The following is a 15492-nucleotide window of genomic DNA, read 5'->3' as shown; positions in this document are numbered from 1 at the left end:
TGCTTCTCACTCTACCTGGACTCTCCCGCAGGAAAATGTTGGAGGTGTGCTGCTACGTGGAAGGTACTTTGGCGAAGGTGCACGTTGAACACGAACTCCATCTGGAGAAAGAAATCCTGGACCCTCTCATTAAGTTATCCGAGGTGAGGGAATAAGACAGTCACGGGGTGTGGCCAAACATTTCAATTCCCATTCCCGTCCCGACAGTGTCTAGCTAATTAACGCACAGCGGGCACTTCCAAAGTGCCGGTCATTTGCACAGAAGGGTATCAGATTGATTTGTTCCAGGCTGGTTCAAGTTCTCCGCAGGCCGCTGTTGCTGTGTGCAGTCATTCTCTGGAACGGCTCCCCTTAACGATGTGTAACTGTCAGTTCCACACACTACCCATGAGGGGAGTGTGGAAATGGTTCTATATATAGTCGGTTCACAAGCTATTTCTCCGTGAACTGAATTATCCCAAGGGTGCATTCAAAATTCCCAGGAGTTAGCTCCGTGTCCTTATGGAATTGTATGTAGGCCCCGGGCGATGCTGATACAGTTCCGGGTATCAGATTTTGAAATTCAGTTGCGGCGTTCTCTGCAGCAAGTTCGTACGTTTTTCCCGAGCACATGTGCGTGGGTTTCCTCAGGGTGCTCTGGTTTCCTCCCACAGTCCAAAGATGTGCCAGTTTGTGGTCATTGTAAATTGTCCGGTGATTAGGCTAGAGGTAAACCGATGGGTTGCTGGGCAACCCAGCTCAGGAGGCCAGAAGGGCTGTTCCGCGCTCTATCGCGAAAGAAAGTAAAATAAAATTCCACGTTGCAGAGTTGGCGGGCACTCGAGCGGAGGGGTTGGGGGGTGGGTTGGCGGTTGCTCTGCTGAGAGAGAGAACGAGCTCGGGGTTACTCCGAGCTGGGCAGAGGAGCGTTCTGTTACTCTGGGATTCTCGTCACTGTCTCAGGCAGAACGGGCCTAGGTCAATTGAGACAGGTATGTCCTTTAGAGATGTGGTGTCACATTGAGTGGTTTGTGGTCACTCTGTACTGAGTGGATCTCTCTGTCTCTATCCCTCTCACCCCCCACCCCCAAAAACTAGATGTCCTCTACAATGTACCCTTATGCTAAGCCCGCGGCCTTTCAACCCCTCCCCCCCACCTTCTCGGCCACTCCTTGGCATTTCAGACAGAGAAGCTTCGATGTGAAGCATTAACTCTCCTCCTTCCATAGATGCTGCCTGACCCACTCTGTGTTCATCTGTTATTGATTCCCCGTTGGATTGACGTGTTGGGCGAGGAGGAAGGTCCCTGAGGAGTGTGGGGCCGGGGAGGCCCCGATGGGAGTCAGGGTTGTTGGGAAGCGAAACCAATGGGGCCAGTCACTTCCCAGACATACTCCCACCCGACCTAACCTCGCTTTCTCTTGCGAAACAGGAGGAGCTTCCCAACATTCTCAAACACAAGAAGCAGCTCGCCAAGCTGACGCAGGACTGGACAGCAGCAAAGAATCGGTAAGTGAGGGCAGAGCCCAACACTCAGCCATTTCCGGTGACTGGTGTACACTCAGTTAAAGCCAGTGCTTATGCCGGTTTCCGTGGCGTGAAGCGACTGAGAGTACGAGCCTCTCCCCCCCCCTCCCCACCGGTCTATCATGAGGTTAACCCCCAGCGTTTTGCAGGTACCCATTTTCAGCTGGGCGGACTGGAGCAATGTGTGGTTAAGTGCCTGGCTCAACGACACAACACGCTGCCTCGGCCGGGGCTCGAACTCATGACCTACAGATCGCTAGTCCAGCGCCTTAACCACTCGGCCACGCGCCACACTGGTGTACACTCAGCGGCCACTTTATTAGGTACCTCCTGTATCTAATAGAGTGGCCACTGAGTGTGTGTTCATGGTCTTCGGCTGCTGAAGCCCATCCACTTCAAGGTTTGACGTGTTGTGCATTCAGAGATGTTGTTGTGCACACCACTGTTGTAACGTGTGGTTATTTGAATTACTGTCACCTTCCTGTCAGCTTGGCCATTCTCCTCTGACCTCTCTCTCGCTAACAAGGTGTTTTCACCCACAGAACAACCACTCACTGCATGTGTTTTTCACGCCATTCTCTGTAAAATCTAGAGACTGTTGTGCACGAAAATGCCAGGAGATCAGCAGCTTCTGAGATACTCAAACCACCCTGTCTGGCACCAACAATCATTCCACGGTCAAAGTCACTTAGATCACATTTCTTCCCCATTCTGATGTTTGGTCTGAACAACAACTGAACTTCTTGACCATGTCTGCATGCTTTTATGCATTGAGTTGCTGCCACGTGATTGGCTGATTAGATATTTGCATTAATGAGCCTGTGTACCTAATAAAGATGCCACGGACTGTAATCATCCCTCTAGGCCAGGGTTCCTAACCTTTCTTATTCCATGGATTCCTCCCATTAATCAAAGGGTCCGTGGACCCCAGGTTGGCAGCACCTGCTCTACGCCATTTCAACTCCCACCGTTCTAGAAAAATGCAACATTACACTGCATTTATCTGAGTCAATGTGCCAATTAATTGCCCATTTTGCCAGTTTGTTAAAGTCCTCCTGTAGTTGTGGCAGCTCTATTTTGAGTTAACAGCATCTCCCAATTTAGAATTTGTGCTTCTGATTCAGGGTTTGAATTTTCAACTGAGCGGTGCTGTCCTTGGGGAACATCTTTCTCCCTTGTGAAAAGTGACTCCTTCGTCCCAGGGTCTGTATTTTGGCCTTGCTACAATCAGTGCCACTTTCACTGATGTTTTGCAATAGACCATTGTGAAATAACTTACTGGTGCCCTTTGCTAAACCTACATACATTTCAGAGTCATTGTCTGCTTTCTCTGTGGCACTCACTAAAAAGAGTTGGTCGGACAAGATTTTCAATTTGGCCAGTCAGCCTAGCTAGTCAGCTGGTGGTGTAGTGGCATCAACACTGGACTTTGAAGCAAAAGGTCCTGACTTCAGATCGGGCTGGCTCCTTGCTTGCTTTCCATCCGTGCTGGGTTCAGTGTTGAGCAACTTGGCCTTGTTTTTAAAAAAAAAGACAAATCTGTGAAATTACCACCCGACCCTGACCATTTACATCCATATTGGCCTTTCCAAATTTTTATCCAAGTAACGGTTCGTTCTGATCCTGATTTTAATGTCTATCTGCACGTGCGCACGCATAGAAACACGCCACAACTCAGAGAGAGAGAGAGAGAGAGAACAGACATATACAGAAAAACACACAGAGAGGAGCACACGCAGAGAGGGAAGGTCATAGAGCAACATGAGCACAGTACAGAAACACCCTCATAGAGGGCCACAAGTCCTCATGCACAGAGAACCTCCGGTACAGTAGAATAAGCACAGAGACACTGGCACGGAAACGTGGGCACAGAAACGTGGGCACGGAGACACTGGCACGGAAACGCGAGCACAGAGTCGCTGGCACGGAAACGTGGGCACAGAAACGTGGGCACGGAAACGTGGGCACGGAAACACTGGCACAGAGTCACTGGCACGGAAACGTTGGCACAGAAACGTGGGCACGGAGACACTGGCACGGAAACGCGGGCACAGAGTCGCTGGCACAGAAACGCAGACACGGAGTCACTGGCACGGAAATGCGGTCACGGAAACGCGGGCACTGAGACGCTGGCATGGAAACGCGGGCATGCAGACACTGGCGCGGAATCAGAGGAAACAACTTCACAAGCACCAAATCACAGGCGCCAAGACACACACACACACGCACACACACACGCATGCACGCACACACACACACACACACACACACACTCACACGCACACACTCACTTACACACACACACACACTCACACGCACACACTCACTTACACACACACACACACACACACACGCACACACGCGCACACACACACACACTCACACACACACACACACACACACACACACACACACACACACACACACACACACACACACACACACACACACGCATGCTGGACAGAATGAAGTTTATTTCTGCCCCCCCCCCCCAGTTAAATCATTATTTGAGCTTGGATCAGGATTATTGCAGGCAGGTTGAGGAATGGAATGGCAAGTGTATTCCGTTTAACCCTCCGATTAGGGAGCTCTATTGCGCGCAGTTTACCCCAGGCTTGAGGGCTGTTCTCACATTGAAACGTGTTTGATTATGGATGTGGATACTGGGCCGTCTTCCACCCAACCTCAAGCTGCTTGTGGTCATTCTCTCTTTCATAGAAACATAGAAAATAGGTGCAGGAGTAGGCCATTCGGCCCTTCGAGCCTGCACCACCATTCAGTATGATCATGGCTGATCATCCAACTCAGAACCCTGTACCTGCTTTCTCTCCATACCCCCTGATCCCTTTAGCCACAAGGGCCATATCTAACTTCCTCTTAAATATAGCCAATGAACCGGCCTCAACTGTTTCCTGTGGCAGAGAATTCCACAGATTCTCCACTCTCTGTGTGAAGAAATTTTTCCTCATCTCAGTCCTAAAAGGCTTCCCCTTTATCCTTAAACTGTGACCCCTTGTTCTGGACTTCCCCAACATCGGAAACAATCTTCCTGCATTCAGCCTGTCCAATCCCTTTAGAATTTTATACATTTCAATAAGATCCCCCTTCAATCTTCTAAATTCCAGTGAGTATAAGCCTAGTTGATCCAGTCTTTCTTCATATGAAATCCTGCCATCCCAGGAATCAATCTGGTGAACTTTCTCTGTACTCCCTCTATGGCAAGAATGTCTTTCCTCAGATTAGGGGACCAAAACTGCACACAATATTCTAGGTGCAGTCTCACCAAGGCCTTGTACAACTGCAGTAGAACCTCCCTGCTCCTGTACTCAAATCCTTTTGCTATGAATGCCAACATACCATTTGCCTTTTTCACCGCCTGCTGTACCTGCATGCCCACCTTCAATGACTGGTGTACAATGACACCCAGGTCTCGTTGCATCTCCCCTTTTCCTAATCGGCCACCGTTCAAATAATAATCTGTTTTCCTGTTCTTTCCTGTTCAAAGTGGATAACCTCACATTTATCCACATTAAATTGCATCTGCCATGAATTTGCCCACTCACCTAACCTATCCAAGTCACCCTGCATCCTCTTAGCATCCTCCTCACAGCTAACACCGCTGCCCAGCTTCGTGTCATCCGCAAACTTGGAGATGCTGCATTTAATTCCCTCGTCTAAATCATTAACATATATTGTAAACAACTGGGGTCCCAGCACTGAGCCTTGCGGTACCCCACTAGTCACTGCCTGCCATTCTGAAAAGGTCCCGTTGACTCCCACTCTTTGCTTCCTAGGCTGTCGCAGGCGACCAAGTCGACCAACGCAGGAGCGGCCGCTCAGTCTCAGACAACGAAGGTGGACCTCCTCAAAGAAGAGGTGGAGGAAATCTGGAGAAGAGTCGAGCTATCTAAGGTGCATGGGGAGCACGTCAGAGGCGGGGATAAAATGAACCGTGTCCTCTTAACAGAAACACAAACAAGCTACATACGCTCAGGGACCTTAGGAATACTGATGTATGGCAAAGTTGGGGTGTTGGTCCGTAGCTCCCTGAAAGTGGAGACCCGGGTATATACTCAGTGGCTACATTCTGTCAGGCACCCCCTGTACCTAATAAAGTGGCCACTGACCGCACGTACATGGCTTTCTGCTACTGTAGCCGGTTCAGTTCAAGTTCTGACATGTTGTGTGTTCAGAGATGCTCTTCTGCACGCCACTGTTGCAATGTGTAGTTGTTCAAGTTACTATCACCTTCCTGTCTGCTTGAACCAGTCTGCCCGTTCTCCTCTGATCTCTCACGTTAACAAAGTGTTTTCACCCACAGAACTGCCACTCACTGGACATTATTTTTTGCTTCTCACACCGTTCTCTGTAAACTCTAGAGACTTGTGTGTGAAAATCCCAGGAGATCAGCAGTTTCTGAGATACTCAAACCACCCCATCTGGCACCAACAGTCATTCCACAGTCAAAGTCACTTCGATCACATTTCTTCCCCATTCTTCCCCACTGAACCTTTTGACCATGTCTACATGCTTTTGTGCATTGAGTTTTATTTCTTTATTCCACTCACCCTGCTCATGGAGGAGGCTACGCCAGACTCAAAACCAGTTCCTTTCCCCAAGCAGTGAGGCTGATCAACACCTCCACCCACTGACTCCACCACTACTTTATTATTTCCCGTCAGTCACCTTATGTTCAGCCTGGTGTCACTTTGTAGACATATAATCAATTTATTTATGTAAGCTATCTTATGTATTTATATTTACTGTGTTTTTTTATTATTATAGTGTTCTTTATCTTTTTTGTGTGTGTTTGTGTGAGTGTTTGTGTGTGTGAGTGAGTGTTTGTGTGAGTGAGTGTAAGTGTTTGTGTGTGAGTGTTTGTGTTTGTGTGTGTGTGTGTGTGAGTGTTTGTGTGTGTGTGTGTGTGAGTGTTTGTGTGTGTGTGTGTGTGTGAGTGAGTGTGAGTGTTTGTGTGTGTGAGTGTGTTTGTGTGAGTGTGTGAGTGTGTGTGTGTGTGTGAGTGTGAGTGTTTGTGTGTATGAGTGTGTTTGTGTGAGTGTGAGTGAGTGTGAGTGTTTGTGTGTGAGTGTGTGTTTCTTGTGTTGCACCAGATCCAAAGTAACAATTCTTTCGTTCTCCTTTACACTTTGTGTACTGGAAATGACATTGAACAATCTTGAATCTTTAGAAACGTGCTACTGTAACAACGAGGCCATGCCGTCCAATTACTGACCAATTAACCTACTAACCCATACATCTTTGGAATGTGGGAGGAAACCAGAGCACCCGGAGGAAACCCATGTGGTCACTGGGAGAATGTCTATTCTTCTTACAACGCACACAAAATATTGGAGGAGCTGGAACATTTTTTTTCACTGTTGTTTTAGATTTCCAGCATCTGCAAAATGTCCTTGTTTTTATGATTTGAAATTCCTCAACAGACAGCGGTGGGAATTGAACCCAGTTCGCCGGCACCGTGATAGCATTGCCTAGCAACGGTTGGGTTGAGTTGTTCTCCAATCTTGGCAAATTCCTTGCATATGTTTCGTCTCCATGCAAGGAGACATCGTGAGTGCTTGGCCTTTATGTACTTACCCGTCAGCTGATTGGACGTCATGACAGAACCTCAGTTGTGATGTGGGGAGGAAATCTTGTCGCTGATTGGTTTTTGGGCGAACTTCGTGTGTTGTGTGGTCTGGAATTTTGCCCTCAGTGGCTCATAAACAGATCAGGGTCTACGTGTTTTGATAATTGTTTACAGAATTATTCGTAGAAAATCATGCTTCTGGGAATTGCGTTTCTGAAAACCAAGTTTCCAGGACTTGAGTTTCGGAAATGACGTCCAATCAGCTGATTGTAAAGTCTGTATGGGCCACACCACAGTTAACAGCACACTGACGATGTTTCCTCGCATGGTGACAAAACGTTTGCAAATAAATTGCCAAGAACAACTCAATCTGACCATCAACCACCCGAGCTACACATGCTTGCAATGCAACGCCCCGGCAAGAAAGGAGATTTCTTTTAGATCAGCTTTCTGTCCCCTGAATCCCAGGAAATGTGACCCAACGTTACTCACTACAACACAGGCCACTCGCCCCTCCATGCCCATACTGGCCCCCAGCAGAGTAGCCCGTCTGTCCCATTCCCTCTCTCCGTATTTCTCTCCACCCCTTTAACACCATATAACACCGTACAACCGTAACGTATGAGAGGAGAATTAGGCCATTCTGCCCATCTAGTCCCCACTGTTCAGTCATGACAGTTTTGTTTTCAACCACCTTCCCCCCCATAACCCTTAAACACCCCCCCCCCCGCCAATCAAAAACCTATCAACCTCTGCCTTAATTCCTGCCGCTGCCTGTAAGGAGTTTGTACGCTCTTCCCCGTGACCGTGTGGGTTTCCTCTGGGTGCTCCGGTTTCCTCCCGCAGTCCCATAGACACGCCGGATGATTGGTTAATTGGTCTTTGTAAATTGCCCTGCAGTTACCCCTCGGTCAGTACCTTCCGAACCAGTCACTTCCATGGTCCCATTTAATATCAGAGAACGCACGCAGTATACAACCTGAAATTCTTACTCTTCACAGGCATCCGCAAAACAGAGAAAGAAAACACAAAGAACAAACGACAGGGAAAAAAACAGAAGAACCCTGAAGCCCACTCCCCCTCCCAGACACATGCAGTAGAAAAAACATCAACCCCTCCCTCTTTCCCCCACCCTCACTAATTCCATTAGAAAAACATCAGCCCTCCCCCTCACCATATAAGCAACAGCAAAGCCCCCCGAAGAGGGGCCACAGTTCCCTCAGGCTCCCCCCTCCCTCACTGACAAGGGAGGGGGGGCATCGCTCCTCCCACAGCGAGGGGGGGGCGGCGGCAAACGGTCGCCGATTCGACGTTACAGTCTGTCTGCAGCACTGCCCTTATTCCGAGTCCCCCAACTCGAGCACCGGCAGCAAACTCTCTCCTGGTGTGAAGTAGAATCGCTAGCATCTATTTCCTTCGTCTCGTTACAGGACGAGTACGCTGCTGACCTGTATCACTTCGCCAGCAAAGAGGAGGAGTACTCCAACTACTTTTACTTGGTAAGCCAGAAAAACGGAACGCCAACACTGAGTCCAGGCCCTCGACGTCAAACACTCCTGGGATGGGCTTTACCTCTTCATCCGAGAGGTTGGACTCGGCACAATTATCAATGAACGATCACTTCAGGGTTGATGGGAGGGATGGAGTGGTGAGGTAACGCTATTTCAGTGCTGGGGGGTCAGCAATGGGGGTTCCATTTCACTGCTGTCTGAAAGGAGATTGGACGTTCCCCACGCCCCTCCCCGACCCCGAGGCTTTCCTCCGGGTGCTCCGGTTTCCACCCACCTTTTAAAGGCATACCGGTTAATCGGTTAGTTGGCCACGTGGGTGTAACTGGACTGTACGGGCCTACTGGGCCTGAAACTGAAATGTGAGAGGAAACCGGAGCGCTCGGAGGAAACCCGTGCGGTCACAGGGATACGTGCGAACTCCTCACAGACAGCGGTGGGAATTGAACTCGGGCCGCGGACGCGGTAATGGCGTTGGGCTCATCTCTACGCTGTTCGAGGTCCTGTTAATGTAACTTCGTTTTCTTCAACTTTCGAAGCTGATGGAAGCCCAGGCGGATTACCACAGGAGGTCACTGAATGCTCTGGACACCCTACTGCCGACACTGAAGACCAGCACCAACACACCAGGTCAGTAGACTGCTCCATGTCCAGCGTGGGCTGGTACCAGACTCGGCTGCTCCGTGTCCAGCGTGGGCCGGTACCAGACTCGGCTCGAACCGTCAAACGAGGCCACTTTCTGTGCTCGCGTTCATTATTTCAAACGTGCGCACGCACAAACACAGGCGTACTTGAACACTCACGTACAAACACACACACACACACTCTCGTACATACACGCCCGCACAGCTGAATGGCACAGGGTGTTTATTGGCCCCCGGCCGTCAGTCACATGCCAATGACGGCTCCTTCCTCTGCCCCGTGTCCTTAACCCCCTGCCCGTTCTCCGTGAGAAGCTGTCATCCCAAAGAACCCCGCCTTCGGACGTCCGCTGGAGGAGCACCTGGAGAGCCGCGGGCAGGACATCGCCCTTCCCATCGAGGCCTGCGTCATGATGCTGCTCGAGAAAGGGATGAAAGAAGAGGTAGGATGAGGGCTGGGTGAGGAGTGAGAGAGTGAAATGAATGAGACGGGGGTGGGGAGGGGAGAGAGCAAGAGATTCTGCAGATGCTGGAAATCCAGAGCGACGCGCACAATCTGCTGGAGGAACGCGGCTGGCCTCCCGGACGAACAGTAATTTCTCTAACTTCTAGTAATTTCTCCCCTCTCTCTTTTTCTTTCCATTCCCCGTTCTGGTTCCCTGCTCATGCCTTCTCTTCACCTCACCTCCCCCGGGTCCCCTCCCCTTTCTCCCATGGTCCACTCTCCTCTCCCATCGGATTCCTCCTTCTCTTCAGCCCTTTTCCTCTTCAAACTATCACCTCCCAGCTACTCACTTCTTCCACCTCGCTTTTCCCATCACTTGTACTGCTTCCCCCCAACCTTCTTAATCCGGCTTCTTCCCCCTTTCCTCCTCAGTCCTGATGAACGATCTCCGCCTGAAATATTGCCTGCTTATTCCTCTCCATAGATGCTGCCTGACCTGCTGAGTTCCTCCAGCATTTTGTAAAAGTGAAGTGTTTATTTTAAATAATTCACTCAAGGGGTGTGGGCTTCGCAGGCGGGGCAAATGTTTAATTGTCCGTCCCTCCTTGTCTTTAAGAAGGTGGTGATTAGCCGCCTTTTTGAACCTCTGTTGTCTTTGAGGTGTGGTATTCCCACAATAGTTAGGGAGGCGTTGTGCTTTGTGACTTCAAAACATTGAACTAATTCAATAGAAGACACGGGAGTCCAAAATGTAAGTCTAACTTTGAGTTAACTTTAAGCGAGGTGCTCACGCATCACATGGTAGCATGATGACATGCGTGATTCATGTATTTTTACATATAATACATGAATTATTGAAACAAGAATGCTTAACATGTCTCGGGTAGATGGGATTGTAAAGAGAGCTTTTGGCACGTTGGTCTTCATAAGTCAAAGTATTGAGTACAGGAGATGGGATGTTGTGTTGAAGTTGTTTAAGACATTGGTGAGGCCTAATTTGGAGGATTGTGTGCAGTGTCGGTCACCTACCTACAGGAAAGATGTAAATAAGGTTGAAAGAGTGCAGAGAAAATTTGCAGGGATGTTACCGAATCTGGAAGACCTGAAATATAAGGAAAGATTGAGTAGGTTAGGACTTTATTCCTTGAAGCGTAGAAGATTGAGGGGAGATTTGATAGAGTTAAACAAAATTATGAGGGGTATAGATAGGGTAAATGCAAGCAAGCTTTTTCTACCGAGGTTGGGTGGGACTAGGACCAGAGGTCATGGGTTCGGAGTGAAAGATGAGAAATTTCAGGGGACATTGAGGGAAACTTCTTCACTCAGAGGGCGGTGAGAGTGTGGAACGAGCTGCCAGCGCAAGTGGTGCTTGTGAGCTTGATTTCAACGTTTAAGAAAAGTTTGGTGGGTACACAGATGGTAGGGGTCTGGAGGGTCATGGTCCCAGTACAGATCGATGGGAGTAGGCAATTTAAATGGTTCGGCACAGACCAGATGGGCTAAATGGCCTGTTTCTGCAACCTAACAAAGGTATAGGAATAGTAATTTATTTCCAAGTCAGGATCATGCATACTTTTCTATTTAAGGTGCTGGAAGCATGGCGACACCCTAGTACATAGCTTGCTGATTTATCATGATGCAAAATGATGCATTTCACTCTACGTTTCCATGTATATGTGACAAATAAAGCTAATCTATAGATTAAATAGTGAGTTTTGAGGAAAATGCAAAGAAAGATCGAGTTGTCAAAACGTCCAGTTATGGCAAAAGTGCAGAGAGAGACAACGAAGCGGGTCGACAGTTCACTGACTTTAACGAGAATTGTTGCAGAATTGAAAGGAATGCAATAAACACTCAGCCTACAGGACAGTTAACTAAAACTCTCAAACTGGAAGTTAACACCAACACTGCAGCTGTAAGGAATAACCAAATACTAAACGAATACAGCTCCTTCACAGTGTCAGTCAAAATGGTAGTCCGCTTTCCCGGAGAGGGTAAGCAGGGAGCGTAAATGTCGCTGCGCTTTTGGTCAAGTGTCAACAAGACTGGAGCGCAGAAAAAGGGGAGTTAAATACCACCATAATGGAACAATGATTCGCTCAAGCTTGGTTACTCACGAGCGGAATTGCCAGAACTGTTGCACAGCCTGCCCACAAGGAAACGCAGACCTCCCACAGCAGAGCCTGTGGTTGTGACACTAGTTGAGTCTGTGTGTAAATGTGAAGTTCATATCATATAGTTATCAGGAAGGAATGGCAGTTCAAATGTCACAGCTGACCTTCAGTTGAACTTCCCTCACACTGAATGATGGTGAACCGAATTGCAGGGAGAAGTCGCACAAGATGAGAGGAAGGAATCCAACGAGGCTTTAGTGGATTCCTTAACAGGCAAGGTACAAGCAGAGTGTCTTAAAAAAACTCACAGGCAAAGTCAAAATCCGAAAAAGAACATTAACTATAGTTCCAGAAACTAGAGATTCCTACAAATTTCACTTACAAAATATAACTCCAAGAGCGAACAAAGATAAAAGCAAAGATAAGCAGCTTATTTTTGGCTGCAAACAAAGCACAGGTAATTACAATGAACTAATAATTAGCCTAATGGGTAGGTTAGTGGGAAGGGGTTGGCCTTCTCATCTGCCTCCCTCTGGTGGTCGGTTTGAGGTATGACACCAAAAGGGAAGGCACAGACCATGCAAGTGATTAAGACTACACAACATGCAGTTTTGCTTGTTTTATCTAATGTGATACACTAAGATAATTTTTTTTAATCTTTGTTTATGAGTGATCCAGTCTGAATTATTAAGCCATAATGCTCTTCCAATTTCTGCAGGGCCTGTTCCGACTGGCAGCTGCAGCTTCTGTTCTGAAGCGTTTAAAATCTGCGCTGGACAGTGGCTCCTTCGACCCGCAGGAGTTTAATTCAGACCCACACGCTGTAGCGGGTAAGAATTTTTCCCGGCACAGATTTCGTGGGGTTCTTTTGTACGCACCTTACAGTAGCCTTGCTGTAACTGGTCGGAGACTTTTGATGGGATGGTGTGTAGAAATTACCCTTCTGCCCCTCGCCGCCATACAGTGTTGCCGCTCACAGCAAGCCTGGCGGAGCAGTGGTGCAGCTGGTAGTGCTGCTGCCCCAAAACTCCCTCAGTCCAGGTTCAATGCCGACCTCGGGTGCAGCCTGTGGTTGTCCCTGTGACTGCAATATCCTCTTTCTTCACACACCCAAAAACATGCAGGATGATGGTCCATTGGTGTTTAGACCATAAAATATAGGAGCAGAATTAGGCCATTGGGCCCCATCATGTCTGCTCTGCCATTTTATCATGGCTGATCCATTTTCCCTCTCAGCTCCAGTCTCCTGCTTTCTCCTGTATCCCTTCATGCCCTGACCAATCAAGAATCTATCAACCTCTGCCTCAAACATACACAAAGACTTGGCCTCCACAGCTGCCTGTGGCATATAGTTCCAGATTTAATTCTCTCTGGCTAAAGAAATTCCTCCTCACCTCCGTTCTAAAAGTACACCCCTCTATTCTGAGGCTGTGTCCTCTGATCTTGGACTCTGCCACCATAGGAAACACCCTCTCCACATCCGCTCTAGCAAGGCCTTTCACCATTCAATAGATTTCAATAAAGTCACCCCTCATTCTTCTGAATTCTAGTGAATACAGGCCCAGAGCCATCAAACACTCTTCATGTGACAAGACATTCAATCCTGGAATCATTTTCATGAACCTCCTTTGAACCCTCTCCAATTTCAGCACATCCTTTCTAAGATAAGGGGCCCAAAACTGCTCACAACACTCCAAGTGAAGCCTCACCAGTGCTTTATAAAGTCTCAATATTACATCCTTGCTTTTATATTCTAGTCCTCTTGAAATGAATGCTAACATCACATTTGCCTTCCTCACCACCGACTCAATCTGCAAATTAACCTTCAGGGAATCCTGCGCAGGGACTCCCAAGTCCCTTTGCACGTCAGTCTTTTGCATTTACTCTCCATTTAGCAAAAAAGCAGCCCTGTCACTTCTACGAAAGTGCATGACCATACACTCCCCAATATTGTATTCCATTTGTCATTCCTTTGCCCATTCTCCTAATCTGTTTAAGTCTTTCTGTAGCCTCTCTACTTTCTCAAAACTACCTGCCCCTCTACCTATCTTCATATTGTCTGCAAACTTGGCAAAATAGCCACCAATTCCATCACCCAAATCATTGACATAGAACGTAAAAAGAATTGGTCCCCGTGGGACACCACTATTCTCCGGCAGCCAAGGCTCCCTTCAGTCCCACTCTTTGCCTCCAGCCAATCAGTCTCTGCTTTACCCATACTAGAAACTTCCCTGTAATACCATAGGCTCATGCATTGTTAAGCCGCCTCGTGTGTGGCATCTTGTCAAAGGCCAATTGAAAATCCAAGTTCACAAGGTCTACCGATTCTTCTTTGTCTATCATGTATGTTATTTCTTTAAAGAATTACAATAGATTTATCAGAGAAGATTTACCCTTAAGGAAACCATGCTGTCTATGGCCTATTTTATCATGTACCTCCAAGTACCCTGAAACCTCATCCTTAATTATCAATTCCAACATCTCCCTACCACTGAGGTCAGACTAACTGGCCAATAGTTTCCTTTCTCCTGCCTCTCCTCTCTTGAAAAATGGAGTGACATTTGCAATTTTCCAATCATGGGACAGCGTAGTAGAGCTTCACTCTGTATCTAACCCATGCTGTCCCTGTCCTGGGAGTGTGTGATGGGACAGTGTAGAGGGAGCTTCACTCTGTATCTAACCCGTGCTGTCCCTGCCCTGGGAGTGTGTGATGAGACAGTGTAGAGGGAGCTTCACTCTGTATCTAACCCGTGCTGTCCCTGTCCTGGGAGTGTGTGATGGGACAGCGTAGTAGAGCATCACACTGTATCTAACCCATGCTGTCCCTGTCCTGGGAGTGTGTGATGGGACAGTGTAGAGTGAGATTCACTCTGTATCTAACCCGTGCTGTCCCTGTCCTGGGAGTGTGTGATGGGACAGTGTAGAGGGAGATTCACACTGTATCTAACCCGTGCTGTCCCTGTCCTGGGAGTGTGTGATGGGACAGCGTAGTAGAGCATCACACTGTATCTAACCTGTGCTGTCCCTGTCCTGGGAGTGTGTGATGGGACAGCGTAGTAGAGCTTCACACTGTATCTAACCCGTGCTGTCCCTGTCCTGGGAGTGTGTGATGGGACAGTGTAGAGGGAGCTTCACTCTGTATCTAACCTGTGCTGTCCCTGTCCGGGGAGTCTGTGATGGGACAGTGTAGAGGGAGCTTCACTCTGTATCTAACCCGTGCTGTCCCTGTCCTGGGAGTGTGTGATGGGACAGTGTAGAGGGAGCTTCACTCTGTATCTAACCCGTGCTGTCCCTGTCCTGGGAGTGTGTGATGGGACAGTGTAGAGGGAGCTTCACTCTGATTCTAACCCATGCTGCCCCTGCCCTGGGAGTGTGTGATGGGACAGTGTAGAGTGAGATTCACTCTGTATCTAACCCATGCTGTCCCTGCCCTGGGAGTGTGTGATGGGACAGTGTAGAGTGAGATTCACTCTGTATCTAATCCATGCTGCCCCTGCCCTGGGAGTGTGTGATGGGACAATGTAGAGTGAGATTCACTCTGTATCTAACCCATGCTGTCCCTGTCCTGGGAGTGTGTGATGGGACAGTGTAGAGAGAGCTTCACACTGTATCTAACCCATACTGTCCCTGTCCTGGGAGTGTGTGATGGGACAGTGTAGAGGGAGCTTCACTCTGTATCTAACCCGTGCTG

At 48.4% G+C, this 15492-nt stretch overlaps 1 protein-coding gene across 1 annotated transcript in view; it reads left to right on the top strand.

Annotated features, from left to right (window-relative positions):
- Positions 1 to 15492, top strand: part of LOC140719464 (SH3 domain-binding protein 1-like) — an 83804-nt gene that overhangs the window by 38391 nt on the left and 29921 nt on the right. Inside the window, exons 5-11 of the mRNA XM_073034162.1 lie at positions 32 to 143; positions 1412 to 1488; positions 5301 to 5418; positions 8524 to 8592; positions 9141 to 9231; positions 9558 to 9685; positions 12520 to 12631. Of these exons, the coding sequence (XP_072890263.1) occupies positions 32 to 143; positions 1412 to 1488; positions 5301 to 5418; positions 8524 to 8592; positions 9141 to 9231; positions 9558 to 9685; positions 12520 to 12631 (707 nt within the window). The remainder of the gene's footprint in view (positions 1 to 31; positions 144 to 1411; positions 1489 to 5300; positions 5419 to 8523; positions 8593 to 9140; positions 9232 to 9557; positions 9686 to 12519; positions 12632 to 15492) is intronic.

Source organism: Hemitrygon akajei, chromosome 31, assembly GCF_048418815.1.
Source record: "Hemitrygon akajei chromosome 31, sHemAka1.3, whole genome shotgun sequence".
NCBI classification, from domain to species: domain Eukaryota; kingdom Metazoa; phylum Chordata; class Chondrichthyes; order Myliobatiformes; family Dasyatidae; genus Hemitrygon; species Hemitrygon akajei.
The sequence above is the reverse complement of the archived record's forward strand: the minus strand, read 5'-3'. Positions and strand labels throughout refer to the sequence as shown.